The sequence below is a fragment of the Amborella trichopoda genome, chromosome 13 (genome assembly GCF_054954075.1).
Source record: "Amborella trichopoda isolate Santa Cruz 75 chromosome 13, AtrichopodaSantaCruz75HAP2 v2.0, whole genome shotgun sequence".
NCBI classification, from domain to species: domain Eukaryota; kingdom Viridiplantae; phylum Streptophyta; class Magnoliopsida; order Amborellales; family Amborellaceae; genus Amborella; species Amborella trichopoda.
The window spans coordinates 40,877,776-40,889,522 of NC_142348.1; the positions used below are offsets into that span (position 1 = coordinate 40,877,776).

The following is an 11,747-nucleotide window of genomic DNA, read 5'->3' on the forward strand; positions in this document are numbered from 1 at the left end:
GGCTTTAGAGTTGTGATCTCTCTCTCTCTCTCTCTCTCTCTCTCTCTCTCTCTCTCTTGACATGCGGATGTGCATGTTTAGGATGGCTGTGGGATACTTGGCATTGCTCTATCGCCTTAGAGGAGTGTCTCATGTTCTTTGTACAAGAAAAATACTTATAGGATTTAACACCGGGCGTGTGCGCACGAGTGTCCTGTTGTGCTAACTAAAGTTGGGAAGTACTGGAAAGATTAAATATCATGCCCAGCAAGAGCAACAAAACCTATTAATGAGTTTTGTTTATCGATGTTGAAAGCCCCAACTACTATAAATACCAGGAAACTATTTCCCAAACGCCAATGATAACGCCATCACCATCAATGGAAGAGACCCGTCCCTCCCGGCCAATTTCAAGTGCATGTGCTTCTAAAATAGGCCCTTCCCTCTCTCCAAACAAAAGCTTATAAATCTCTCTCGCACACTGAAAACAAACGGGTCCTTTGGGACTGGGTTTGAATAAGGACACGTCTTGCACTCCTGACCACTTTCGGGTTAGTTTTGAAGTTTCTCCTTCTCACCTTACACCTCCATGATGTCCTTCTCACCTCAGATTTTATCAGAATTGAGGTAGCAGTACCCTAAATTCTCGCATTAGTGGGTCACCCCTTCTCTCTTTAAAACAATTCCTAGGACGCGTTTCATCATCTACAGCCATTAGACACCAAAAGGAATTAGTGAGAGATGATATGATAAACAAACAAACAAAAGCCGAGTACGATAGTTCTAAATCCAGTCTGACGTCGCCCTTGCACGGATGCGTGGTCAAAAAGACCTGCACTTTTGGAACCTCTCTCTCTCTCTCTCTCTCTCTCTCTCTCTCTCTCTCTCTGCTTTCAGGCGGAAAAAGCCACACACATCCGACCAACAAATAAAAGCCAAAGGAAGATTAACAAGCTCACATATTATTGTGATTCTTACACATCATTTATATATTATATATATATATATATTACCATCCTCCATCTCATCGCTTTCTCTCACTCTCCAACAAGGAGCGTTATTCTGTCTTACTCTTACACACTAAATCACATAAAACCAAGTATGAAGCCCTCGAGCCAAAAACCCAAATCCACCCACTCCCCATCTCCTTACATTTTCTCAATTTCCCCCCTTTTGTAACTTTCCATGTCCGTTTCCATTTGGATCACACACTTTTGGTAGGATAGCGACTGCGCACTCGACACTGTTACTTCAACAAAAAAAAAAAAATCAGGAGAGAGGAAACTTTGGCATCGCGTCCGTAAAACTCTGAACTTGGAGAGAGAGAGAGAAAAGTTGGCATCGTATCCGTAAAAATCTGAACTTCTCGAACCCAAGTAGAAGACAAGAGAGGAGGGAAGAGGTGAGAGAGTGAAAAGTCTGTAAATTTTGTGTTGTATGTGTCAAAATCTGGCGTTTTCGAACCCGTGTAAATCGCTTACGCGGTTCATCGACTTGCGCATGATCGCCACCTTCGCCAACCTCTCCGCGGCGCGCCACGCCGAGGTCGGCGTCAGCGCCTCTCCGCTCTCGGCCATCAGACCTAACTCGGCACCACCCTCGCCCTCGCTGGCCCGGGCGGTGCGCCTCTGGTGCTGCCTTGCTCGCCACTGTATCTCTGCCAGCTCGGCCTCGAGTGCACGCAGGTGCTCGTCTGCTGATATTGACGTCGACTGCACTAGCAACGCGCGAGCCGCAAACAACACCTGTTGCCCTGCTGTGTGCTCGCCGAGTTCCGAAAGGTGTCGGGCCTCCGCTATGGCCCGCGTTGTCCTGAACCGGTTTCGTAGCCTCTCTGACTTGTGCGAAAGGCCTTGAGGCCTAGGGATTTGGAGGTTTTGGTCGAAGCCATTGATTGGGTTTTGGGTCACTGGATCTTTGAACCGTGATCCGATTGCGAGCACCGGTGTGCATCCCGTTGGGACCCGGAGCTCAACGAGAAGCTCCCGCTCCTCCTGCGCGTAGAGGTCGCCGAGCCGTGCGCACCCGGAGGTGCGGCCGCTTGTGCTGTGGTGCAAGATTCTGGGACGCGCTGTGCAGGTGTATACGCCGGCAAGCTCCGCACCGGCATTGCAATGGATCTCAAGCCTAAGGTCCTGGACCACGACGCTCAATAATCCACCAATGCATCGCGCAAATGCGTCCTCAGCCTGCACGTACGAAAATGTGCTCCCGGCACCATCTGAGATGGTCGACTTCTTATGCCCCAAATCACCGTTGCCGAACCCAAACGCATGGACTGGGATCTCAAGATGCCCGAAACGCGTGCCAGAGCTGCCGCGCTCACTGTCCCGAGTTGTTGGTGCGGCGGCGGTGCGCTCATTCTGTCCATCGGAGAGAAGCATGATGCTGGCGACTGGATTGCGCTCCCGCCGGTCCTCCAGCACACGGGCAGCCTTGCGCAAGGCCTCGCCAACACAACTGCCCTGCCCGCAAACCAGCCGGTCCACCACCCTCCGGGCGGTTCGCTGCCCCTGCGCCGACATGCGCCTCAAGGCCAAAAGCCTCTTTGACGATGAGGAGAAGGCCACGATTGAGAGCCTATCACTCGGACCAAGTGAGCCCACGACCAAGCGCATGGCGCGCTTTAGCATGTGGAGCTTGGCGCCCGACATGCTCCCGCTCACATCAAGCACCGCCACCAAGTCGATGGGCGCCCGGCCGCACAGCCTGGCTTGAGGGGCCTTCAATCTGAGGACCATCGCCACGTTCTCGTGGCTCCTGTGGCTGGAGACCAGAGCCACCTCCGAACCCAAAGAAACCTCTACACTGGACCGGGTCGAGGCCACTTTCGGATCAGGCACGAACCCCCCAAACTCGACAACCCCTTCGTCGTCCTGGTCTTCCTCCGGAATGGGATTGAAGTGAGAAGCACTGGTCTTGATCAGTGGCTCATCGTCGTCGTACGCCCGACCCTCTTGGAGCTTGCCGGTGGAAAGTGGGCTCCGAGGCTGGTGACTGTTGGGTGTCGTGGTGGTGGAGTCTTTGTGGAGAGTAAGCAATGGGACGTCTTTCCATTGGGCCTGGCAAACAGGGCACACGAAGGAGCCCTGTTTCTTGACATGGGCTGCGATGCAGGGGAAATGGAAGGCGTGTGCGCACTCTGCAGTGAAAATGGCCGTGCCCCCCTGCCCTGTCTTCATGCTCTGCACACAAATCCCGCATCCACCCTGCAACACAGGCCAAAACAAGAATGAATTTAGAGACAGAAAACCCAAAAGTCAATTCCCTCTCTTTATCTTATCTCCCATCATCATTGCTTCGCTTTTCTTATAGTACGAAAAACACAAACCCCATGGTTCGTACCGGAAAAACACTCTTTCTCTCTCTAACTTACTCTGGATAGGCGGAGGCCGTTCTTGAACAGGGTAGCGAACCGAGAGGGTGAACGAGGGCTCGATGGGTTCGAGACATCAGCGAACCTGGGGCTCCTAGGGGCCTTGCAGAGCAACCTTGGTGACTCGACCGCTGGGTTCATAGGCCCGAGCTTTGGGCTTTCTGATGGGGTTCGAGTAGACCTGGCCTTGGGGCTGTTTGTCGCCGAGGTCCTGCATCTGAGCCCTGGGCTCGAGACTGGGTGGGATTGGAGCCGAGGCATGGACCGACCGCTCGAGAGTTGGCTCAGGTTCGCGCACACCGTTGGGCTCGGGCTCGGGCTCGATGTGCGCTCTGTATGCCCTTCTTCTGATGGGTCTTGGTGAACCGAGGTGCAGACGCTAAGACCAAGAGCCACGTTCCTCGCTCTCTTCCACCCTGTTCCCATTCCCGCAAATCCAGATGAAAAAAACCCACTCTCTCTCTCTTCCCCTTAAGCTCGGACCAGCACTAAATAACGGCCTTTCTCTCTCTAAAACTCGTTGCAGAAGCTATCAACGGTGAGTTGCCATGATCCCTGGCTCTGAAATTCTAGAGAGAGAAAAACCACTTCCCATATCTCAATACCAATCTGTTTCTCTCTCTAAAAAAAGAACTTGGAGGTCTGGGTTTCTATTCTCTGCAACTCGAGGAGGCAGAAGGTGGGTATCGACATTGTTGGGTCTGAATAATCATCGCCGATTGGGAAAAGAGACATAGGTCTGATGCCAAGAAAGAGACAGAAGCTCCCTTCCACTCACTGCCTTTCTCTCTCTAAACCAAAGACAAATCCATCGATGCTCTACCTCTGGCTCGAGGCAAACCCAATAAAAGATGCTCAGAAACTCCTGTCAAATGGAAATTATATTTAAAGCTGAAACTTAAATATCGCAATATCCGCCACTCAGATCTACACTACTGTGAATCCCCTCTCTTTCACTCTCTCTCTATCTCCTCTTTCTTTCTCTCTCCATCTTCCCACAGATATTTATAGATAAATGCCAGTAATAATAATAATTCATTGATTGCGCACGGCCACGCGCCGGTTACCGCTTACACGATTGGTCAACGGTCGGTTGCCTCTGCACCCACCGACTCTGCACAAACTTTGAACCCTACTTACTCTCCATACGCGCATTTAGAACCCATTTACCGCCGCGTGCCACTCTTCAGACTCAGATTCAATGAGCCCCGTGCCGGACGGGTTGCCAAATTTCGTGGCGGCGGCCACGTGGGCACGCCGATGCTCCCATTCACAGACCCGACACCCAACTGCTAGACCCTACATCTGGTCTTGGTATCGATCTAAACTTTGGAGCCAAATAGTAATCACGTCTGTCTGGGTTTGGGTTTAGGTCCAATTGGACCCAACTCGTACCCTACCTGTATTTGTAGTTATAGTGTATATGATAACAAGCATGTTCCTATTGTCACAATATTAGCAACAATTATCGTATTATTGGAAAAAAAGAGGAAAAATATAGAATGAAATATTTTATTAATCTTCACCATTACATGTGAATATGGGTAGTTGTATTTTCAAACCTCAAAAAAAAAATTTTCAAACATTGTGACATACTCAAACTGTTAAATTTCAAATTAGATGGTTGTAAGTAATTGTGATGAGCTTATATAAAAAGTAAATAGTCTTATTGTATACAATCTAAAAAAAAAGCTTATAATCATCAAGTACATGATCGTAAAAAAAATGAAAAAAAAAACTTGTAATCATAAGGTGGCAATAGATCCATTTCGGGATCTAACTGGTTCGAGTATGAATCCAAATTTTGGACTCGAATACTACTTAAGTCTGGAGCCGAATCCAGCCGGACCCAACTCATACCCAACCCGTAGCGACCCCAATGCAAGAAAAGAGAAGCTTGGCTTAGTATTGGCACTAGCTCAACCTTGGGGCTACCGTTCGTAATCTAGGCTCTACTTTTGAAAAGCTGGGCAGACCGGGCTGAATGGGAGGCCCATTGCCGGGCAGCGGGATGGCAACTAGAGGGACCAGGTGTTGAGGAAATATAACTAAGAACCGCCAGATTTAGCAAATGTCCGTCAGATTTGGCGGAGGGGTGCAAATGTGAAAGCGGATTTGGAGAAGGAAAACCCCCAGAATAGTACCTTCCCGAAAAGTGTGGCTGATTTCGACAGTCTTCACAGCGTCGCAGTCAATAATTCCGACACCCACGTGGCCCTTCTCTCTCTAACTCCTTTTTTCAACTTAGGATGAAGTTTTGGGTACTACGCCACTGCCATCTCTTTCTCTCTCTACAAATCACCCATAAAAGGAACTGAATTGGGACTCCTTCGGTCTTTTTTTGGTGCGAAAGTCCACTAAAAAAATCAGTATGTTTTGCCCTTTCTAGTTTGTAAAAATTATCCACAAGGAGCTCACTTTCCATTTTCTCTCTCTTATTTCTCTCTCTCTAAAATCACCTCCAAAAGAGAACTGACTTTAGTTTCCTGACTTTCATGATAAAAAAAATTGAGTGTCCTCTATCTAGCGCAATAAGATGCTCTTGCGGGAGCATACTTTGTGTCTTCCTCAAAGTACCTATTTAGGAGATTTTTTAGTCTAAACTTTTGACAATCACATAAGAACTATTAAGTGATTATGTATAAAAAAAAAAAAAAAAAGCAAATCTGAATTTTGAGTTTTGTGACGCTTAGAACCTTTCAAAATTGGAAAAGTTTATATAGATCCGAGGCTCTAAACAATCAAATTAGAGCCCACATAAAAAATTTCACTAGAAGAGGTTGTTTTGATGCTCAAATGTCTTCAATTTGATCATCTCAATATCAAGAAGTATGGACATGAGAAAAAATTGGATTTCAAGTTTTAAAAATAGTATATATTGTAACATATTTTTGCATTGTCAAGTTTCAAGATTTTTAAGTTTTCATAAATATGTTCGATCTATACTATTTTTTAAGCTTTAAATTTTATAACTAAAGATAAAAATATATTTTAAGGCTATCACAAAGATTTTCAATATTGAAATCACATTTTTCGATACTATTTAAAGGTGTGTTCTACTTTGATTGTTTAGAACCTCGGCTCTATACAAACCGCACCCTATGTGAAATGAAGCTAAGCAAAAGCGAACTGGCTTTTCGTTTCAGTACGTCTCCTCTCTCTCCCTAACGGCCGTTATCGCAGGCTGACGTTACGCGTTGCCTAATTCATGTCTCTTGGCGGCGTGAACAGCTTTCTGCGGTGTCAAAGATGGTAAAAAAAACCCTAAAATAACCGGTCCGTCAAATTAGCCACCGTTAAAAACCGGTTAAAACAGTAAATTCTCGAGGTTAACGTTATTTAGCCCGTCTTGAGATTCCAATGTACGGAAACTATAATTTTTCCTGAATTTGCAAAAATATACTGAATTATTGTTTTTAGTGTTTTTACCTCAGGTTTTGACCACGATATGAAACGGTACCTCAAAACACGTGCCAAGCCCACACGCTTTAAACTCAATTATTATTTCGTTTTCTCAATTATAGTTCATAAAAGATTTTTATTTTGATTATTGTTGGGGCGCCTTAAATGCCGTCAGAATGTTTTGTCAAGCCCGAGGTCATAACGTTTCCATCTCATTTTTGTTTTTTTTCTCCTTTTTTTCATGTGGGGGCCACCCACCTACTTGTTACTTGTAAGAGCCGGTTGCCGGTGACCGATGATGACGTGCATGTTTTGTCTACGTGTCAGACACGTAGGATGATTCTTATCTCGTGTGGGCCCATGAATGGTGGGTCATTTGACCGGGAAAAGCGGGAGATCTTTTTATTTTTAAATAAATTTTGTTAAAAACAGAGGTGCTTAAGTATCGCCTCTCTCCCTCTTACTCAAAAGGGTAGGCACGGGCCCGGGCCCGAGATTTCTCCTCTTCAAATAAAAAATTTAAAGAATATATGGAAAAAAAAAGGGAACGGGCTGGACCAAACCAGGCGGGCACTGCCCCTAGGCCTGCCCTCCGGATGCGGCCCTACTTTTTTAGGGCCTGAACCGTGTACGGCCCATTGCCAGCCCTACTCAAAAGCAGTATTTGACTAGTTAGATGAGTCAGCCCAACTTGACGAGCCTAAGTATCGCAAGTTTGATGTTCAATATCAAGGATATTAAATGTATTAAAAAAATATACAAAATAAAGAAACACAATAAATGCATTTGTAATATGTTTCTTTATGTTTTCTATTATTTTGGCAAAGATTGAAAAAGTGTTTTGGCCATGAATTTTGATTTTTACATATCCCCTTCTTTTTAGATTATTTCTAGAAATAACTTTAGTCACAAATTAGTTTTTCAAAATCCATTTTTACTATTTTTTAACCTCATTTAAATATCTCTTGTTTAATTTTACTTGAATAATGTTTTCATTTCTTTAAGTTTTTTTATATTTTCTTTTATTTTTTAACATTTTTTGACCTTCCTGACTCAAGCCAAGTATCTTAGAACTTGGACCCCGCTACTTGAGCTAGGGCAATGGCCAAGTTCCTTCCTTGAGTCTTGGAACATGGCTTCAGTTACTTGGCTATTCAAGCGCGGCCTGTGGCTGAGTTCCGTCTCTAAGTCGTGATTTCCATCACCGCTTAAAAAGCATTGTTGCCATTAAATTCCGTTCGATCATTACAACTCAGGTGATTTGGCATGATCGGAAAATAAATAATTTTAAAGAATAAAAAAGCAAAAAAATAAGGGGATCAGGTAGAGGTGCCCTCCACCGAAACGAGTCGAACCGGTTAAGCCGTTTTAAGAACCAGCTCAAAATCAAGGGCTTAACTTTTGTTTATGGGATTTAAAAAAAAGGAAATTGGCATTTGAATTTCTCTCTCCACTATTCAAAAGGATTTGAATTTCTCTCTCCACTATTCAAAAGGAAATGAATTATGATTGAGACAGACGCAAACAAGCGAAGAAAATGTTTTTTTTTGCATTAAAAAATGTAAAGAAATGCTTTTCCTTTGTTTTTATGAAAATGGGAAGTGTAACGATAATAATGATACGGTCTCTTCTCTTGGAAACGCACGGCAATCATGGAGAAGGGGGCCTGTGTTGGTGGGCCCACCCCTTGATGACGTCAGCCTGTGGCTTGTGATTGGCCGGGCCCACCCCTCACTATTATCCAAGGTTCGTGTGGCCCACCACCTTCCAATTGCCTTATCGACCCGCATCACGAGGACACATAAAAAAGGTTTTCAAATTATGAAAATTTTACAATGATGTTAGACTTAGTGTATTGATAATGCTATTAATTAATTTAAATGAAGTGATGTTAGAGTTAAGAGTAATAATATCGAGTAATATACATAAAAATAAGCTAAAAAGATTTATTACTCCTGCCGTAGCATACTATTGATTTACTAACTCGGCAAAATACATGCTAAGGATAGTTTTGAGATCTCAATTTTTGGGGATGTAAGCTCTACAACCCATTAGTAATCTCGACAAAAAATTTCTAAAATTATCTCTCTAAGTATTAGAAAAGACTAATGCCTCGTGATTGAACAGAAATTATCAAAATTTTTATGGATTAGATCTAATTGTCACAAAACTCAAAGTTCAAATTCTTTATCTAAAATTAGAAGAGGTTGATTTGATTTCCAAATATCCTCAAATTGATCATCTCAACATCAAGATGCAACGACATAAAAAAAAAAAAGAATTTCAAGTTTTGGAAATAATGTATTTTTGGACTGTGAATTTTTAAGATCTCCAAGTTCTCATAGATCTGCTCGATCTACACTATTTTTTAAGCTTTAAATTTTATAATTAACAATGAAAATGTATTTTAATGCTATCACAAAGTTTTGTAGTACTGAAATAATATTTTTCGAAACTATTTAAAGGTACGCTTTACTTTAATTGTTTAAAGCTTCGGCTCTATACAAACTGCACCAATTTAATAATTCTTATGTGTTCGTATTTTGAGCGAGAGAGTAGATGCACAATTTGATCCCGCAAGAGGATAGTGTAGTAAGTAAAATGATGGAGACAGAGAGAGAGAGAGTAAATAAGGTGGGGTAAGGTTCCATCTCCCAAAGTCTAAAGCGCCAGTGCACACATGGAGTGCCTTTGTGAGCACTCTAAAGTAGTAGTAATGGGGAGATTAATTATTGCACCTAGGAAAGAAGAAAGAAAGGTGAATTTGATGAGCATGATTTTTTGTATGACCTCGAAGCACCCCCCACTTTCTTTCCCCTCGAAATTAGTTCAACCACATTATGCTGGGAGCTACCTTTTTTATATATATTTTATTCACCCACTTCATTTAAATAAAATTCTGCCGACTTTAAATAGTTGGGATAATACTATATGATGATTTAAGTAAAAATCCCGGCCCCTCTCTGTTTCTACCCCTCTTTTGTTCTTTAAAAATTCTTTTTGGCCCATTTTCTCTCCTCTCATCTAATGTGCTTTACTTAACAACTCTAATGCAGCTATAAACGTATTAAACAACATATTTATGAGAGAAACCCATTGACTCTAGCAGTAAAGTTAGTTTACCTGATTTTAATACAACTAACTCTCACACCCTCTCTAAAGTAAGTTAACATAATTCAAATGTAGCCATTAAAAACTATTTCTGTTGTCCAAGACTACATTATTTCAAGAGAAATCCATTGACCATTTGGCTCCCATTCTCTAAAGTTAGTTAACATGATTCCATTGTGACAAACAACTCTTTCTCTCTCTAAATTTGTTCCATTCTCTAAAGTTGGTGTGCATGATTGAAATACGACCAAAACTGGGTCTGTCTCTCTCTAACTCTCTCCTCTCTATCTCCTCAACCGATCCTTTGACCAAGAATAAAGAAAAAGTGGGGAATTTTCTAATAGGTTGTGTTAGGAAGAAGCATATGGTTTTAATACTCTAAAACTATATTGGGATTCTAACTAATGTGACTCCCGATCTCCTTTTGCTAGCACATGAAATAATTGAATCCCCCACATTTGAAGATCCCAAGGTCTTGCTCCTCACTGAGATTATGGTCACCCTCATACCATTCATAAATATAATTTTTTCTCTCTCTAATTACTTAGTTAGAGAGAGAACACATGACTACTTGGGGTAGAGAGAGAACACATTACTACTTGGGGTAGAGAGAGAACACACATGACTACTTGAGGTAGAGAGAGAACGCATGGCTTCTTGGGTTAGAGAGAGAAAACATATCACTACTTGCGGCAGAGAGATAGAGAACATATCACTACTTGGGGCAGAGAGAGAGAACATATCACTACTTGGGGTAGAGAGAGAACATGGCTTCTTGGGATAGAGAGAGAGAGGCACGTGGTCTGGTCAGGAGCCGTAATACACGCACATGTGAGGGCACAACAACTGTTTCTTAAAATGTGAGCGTAGTTATCATTTTTCCGACAATTAATGAGTTGCTTACACATAGAAAACGCAAAAATTCATATGATAATCATGGCAAATAGTAATAACAATTACGTAGAAACGAAATAATGAGTAAGGAATTTTTTTTATCGTAATAATAATAATCTTGTGATTTGATGGTGGGTGAATGCACGTTGATGGAGCGAACTCCAATATAGCCTTGCTGGGCCTTCTTTTCACGGACCAAGGAGAGAGAGAGAGAGGGGTTAGAGAGAGAATGAAAGAGGCTAGAGAGAGAATGAAAGAGGTTAGAGAGACGTTAGAAAGAGAAAGAGAGGCTAGATTAGAGAAAGAAAGAGAGATTAGAGAGAGGTTAGAGAGCGAGGGGCCGGACTTAACGGCTAAGAAAAGATGGGTATTTACTATTTTTGTCGGCGATTAGGCATCAACCTAATGAAAGAAAGTGGGGTTTTGCTTATAATTACAAAGCAAGATTACTTCTTGATTGTGTTTTAACTTTTTAATTACCACTTTTTTTTTTCTTTTTTTTTGGGGTAAAAAGTCAAGGAAAAATAAAAATGCGAGCTTGAAACATGGAGATCTTGCCTGTACATTCGAATTGCCTGCCATGTGAACATAGTAATAAGAGCGTACTTATATACAAGGAAACCTAGAACTAAACTACTTCGCAGCAAAGCATCGTTCATGAAGCATACTTAATCGTTTGTTCCCTCAAATGGACGCTGGAGATAAGTCGAAAGTTTTTCTATTGCAACTTTTATTTTATTTTATGAAAGTCTGCAAATATTATTCAGATTCTAAAAAGAAATTGGCGTTGATGTAAATATACTCTTATTAATTACTCTCGCTCTCTCGTATTCGAAGGAGCAAGGTTTAAAAACACAGTTATGTGACCTAGATCGCCACTCCCAAAATTTGGTCTAGACCTGTGGATCCAGATCGGCAATACAGTTGCTTCGGGCAAAAAAAAGATTTTTTTAAAAAACTAAAAAAAAAAAAAGTAATAAGATTG

The 11,747-nt window shown here is 42.5% G+C and overlaps 1 protein-coding gene across 1 annotated transcript; it reads right to left on the bottom strand.

The window, feature by feature from the left end:
• Positions 1–920: 920 nt before the first annotated feature.
• On the bottom strand, positions 921–4,333 carry LOC18442425 (E3 ubiquitin-protein ligase WAV3). The gene is made up of 2 exons (XM_006852638.4): positions 3,356–4,333; positions 921–3,188 (listed from the first exon to the last, which is right to left on the bottom strand). Exons 1-2 carry the CDS (start codon positions 3,779–3,781, stop codon positions 1,422–1,424), a joined length of 2,193 nt encoding a protein of 730 aa, XP_006852700.1. The 5' UTR covers positions 3,782–4,333; the 3' UTR covers positions 921–1,421.
• Positions 4,334–11,747: the final 7,414 nt, after the last annotated feature.

Excerpts from the sequence above, each read along its gene's own strand:
- LOC18442425 (XM_006852638.4), bottom strand. The coding sequence starts at position 3,781 with ATGGGAACAGGGTGGAAGAGAGCGAGGAACGTGGCTCTTGGTCTTAGC. Across the intron at positions 3,189-3,355 it reads ACGGCCTCCGCCTATCCAGA|GGTGGATGCGGGATTTGTGT; the intron begins GTAAGTTAGAGA and ends CCTGTGTTGCAG.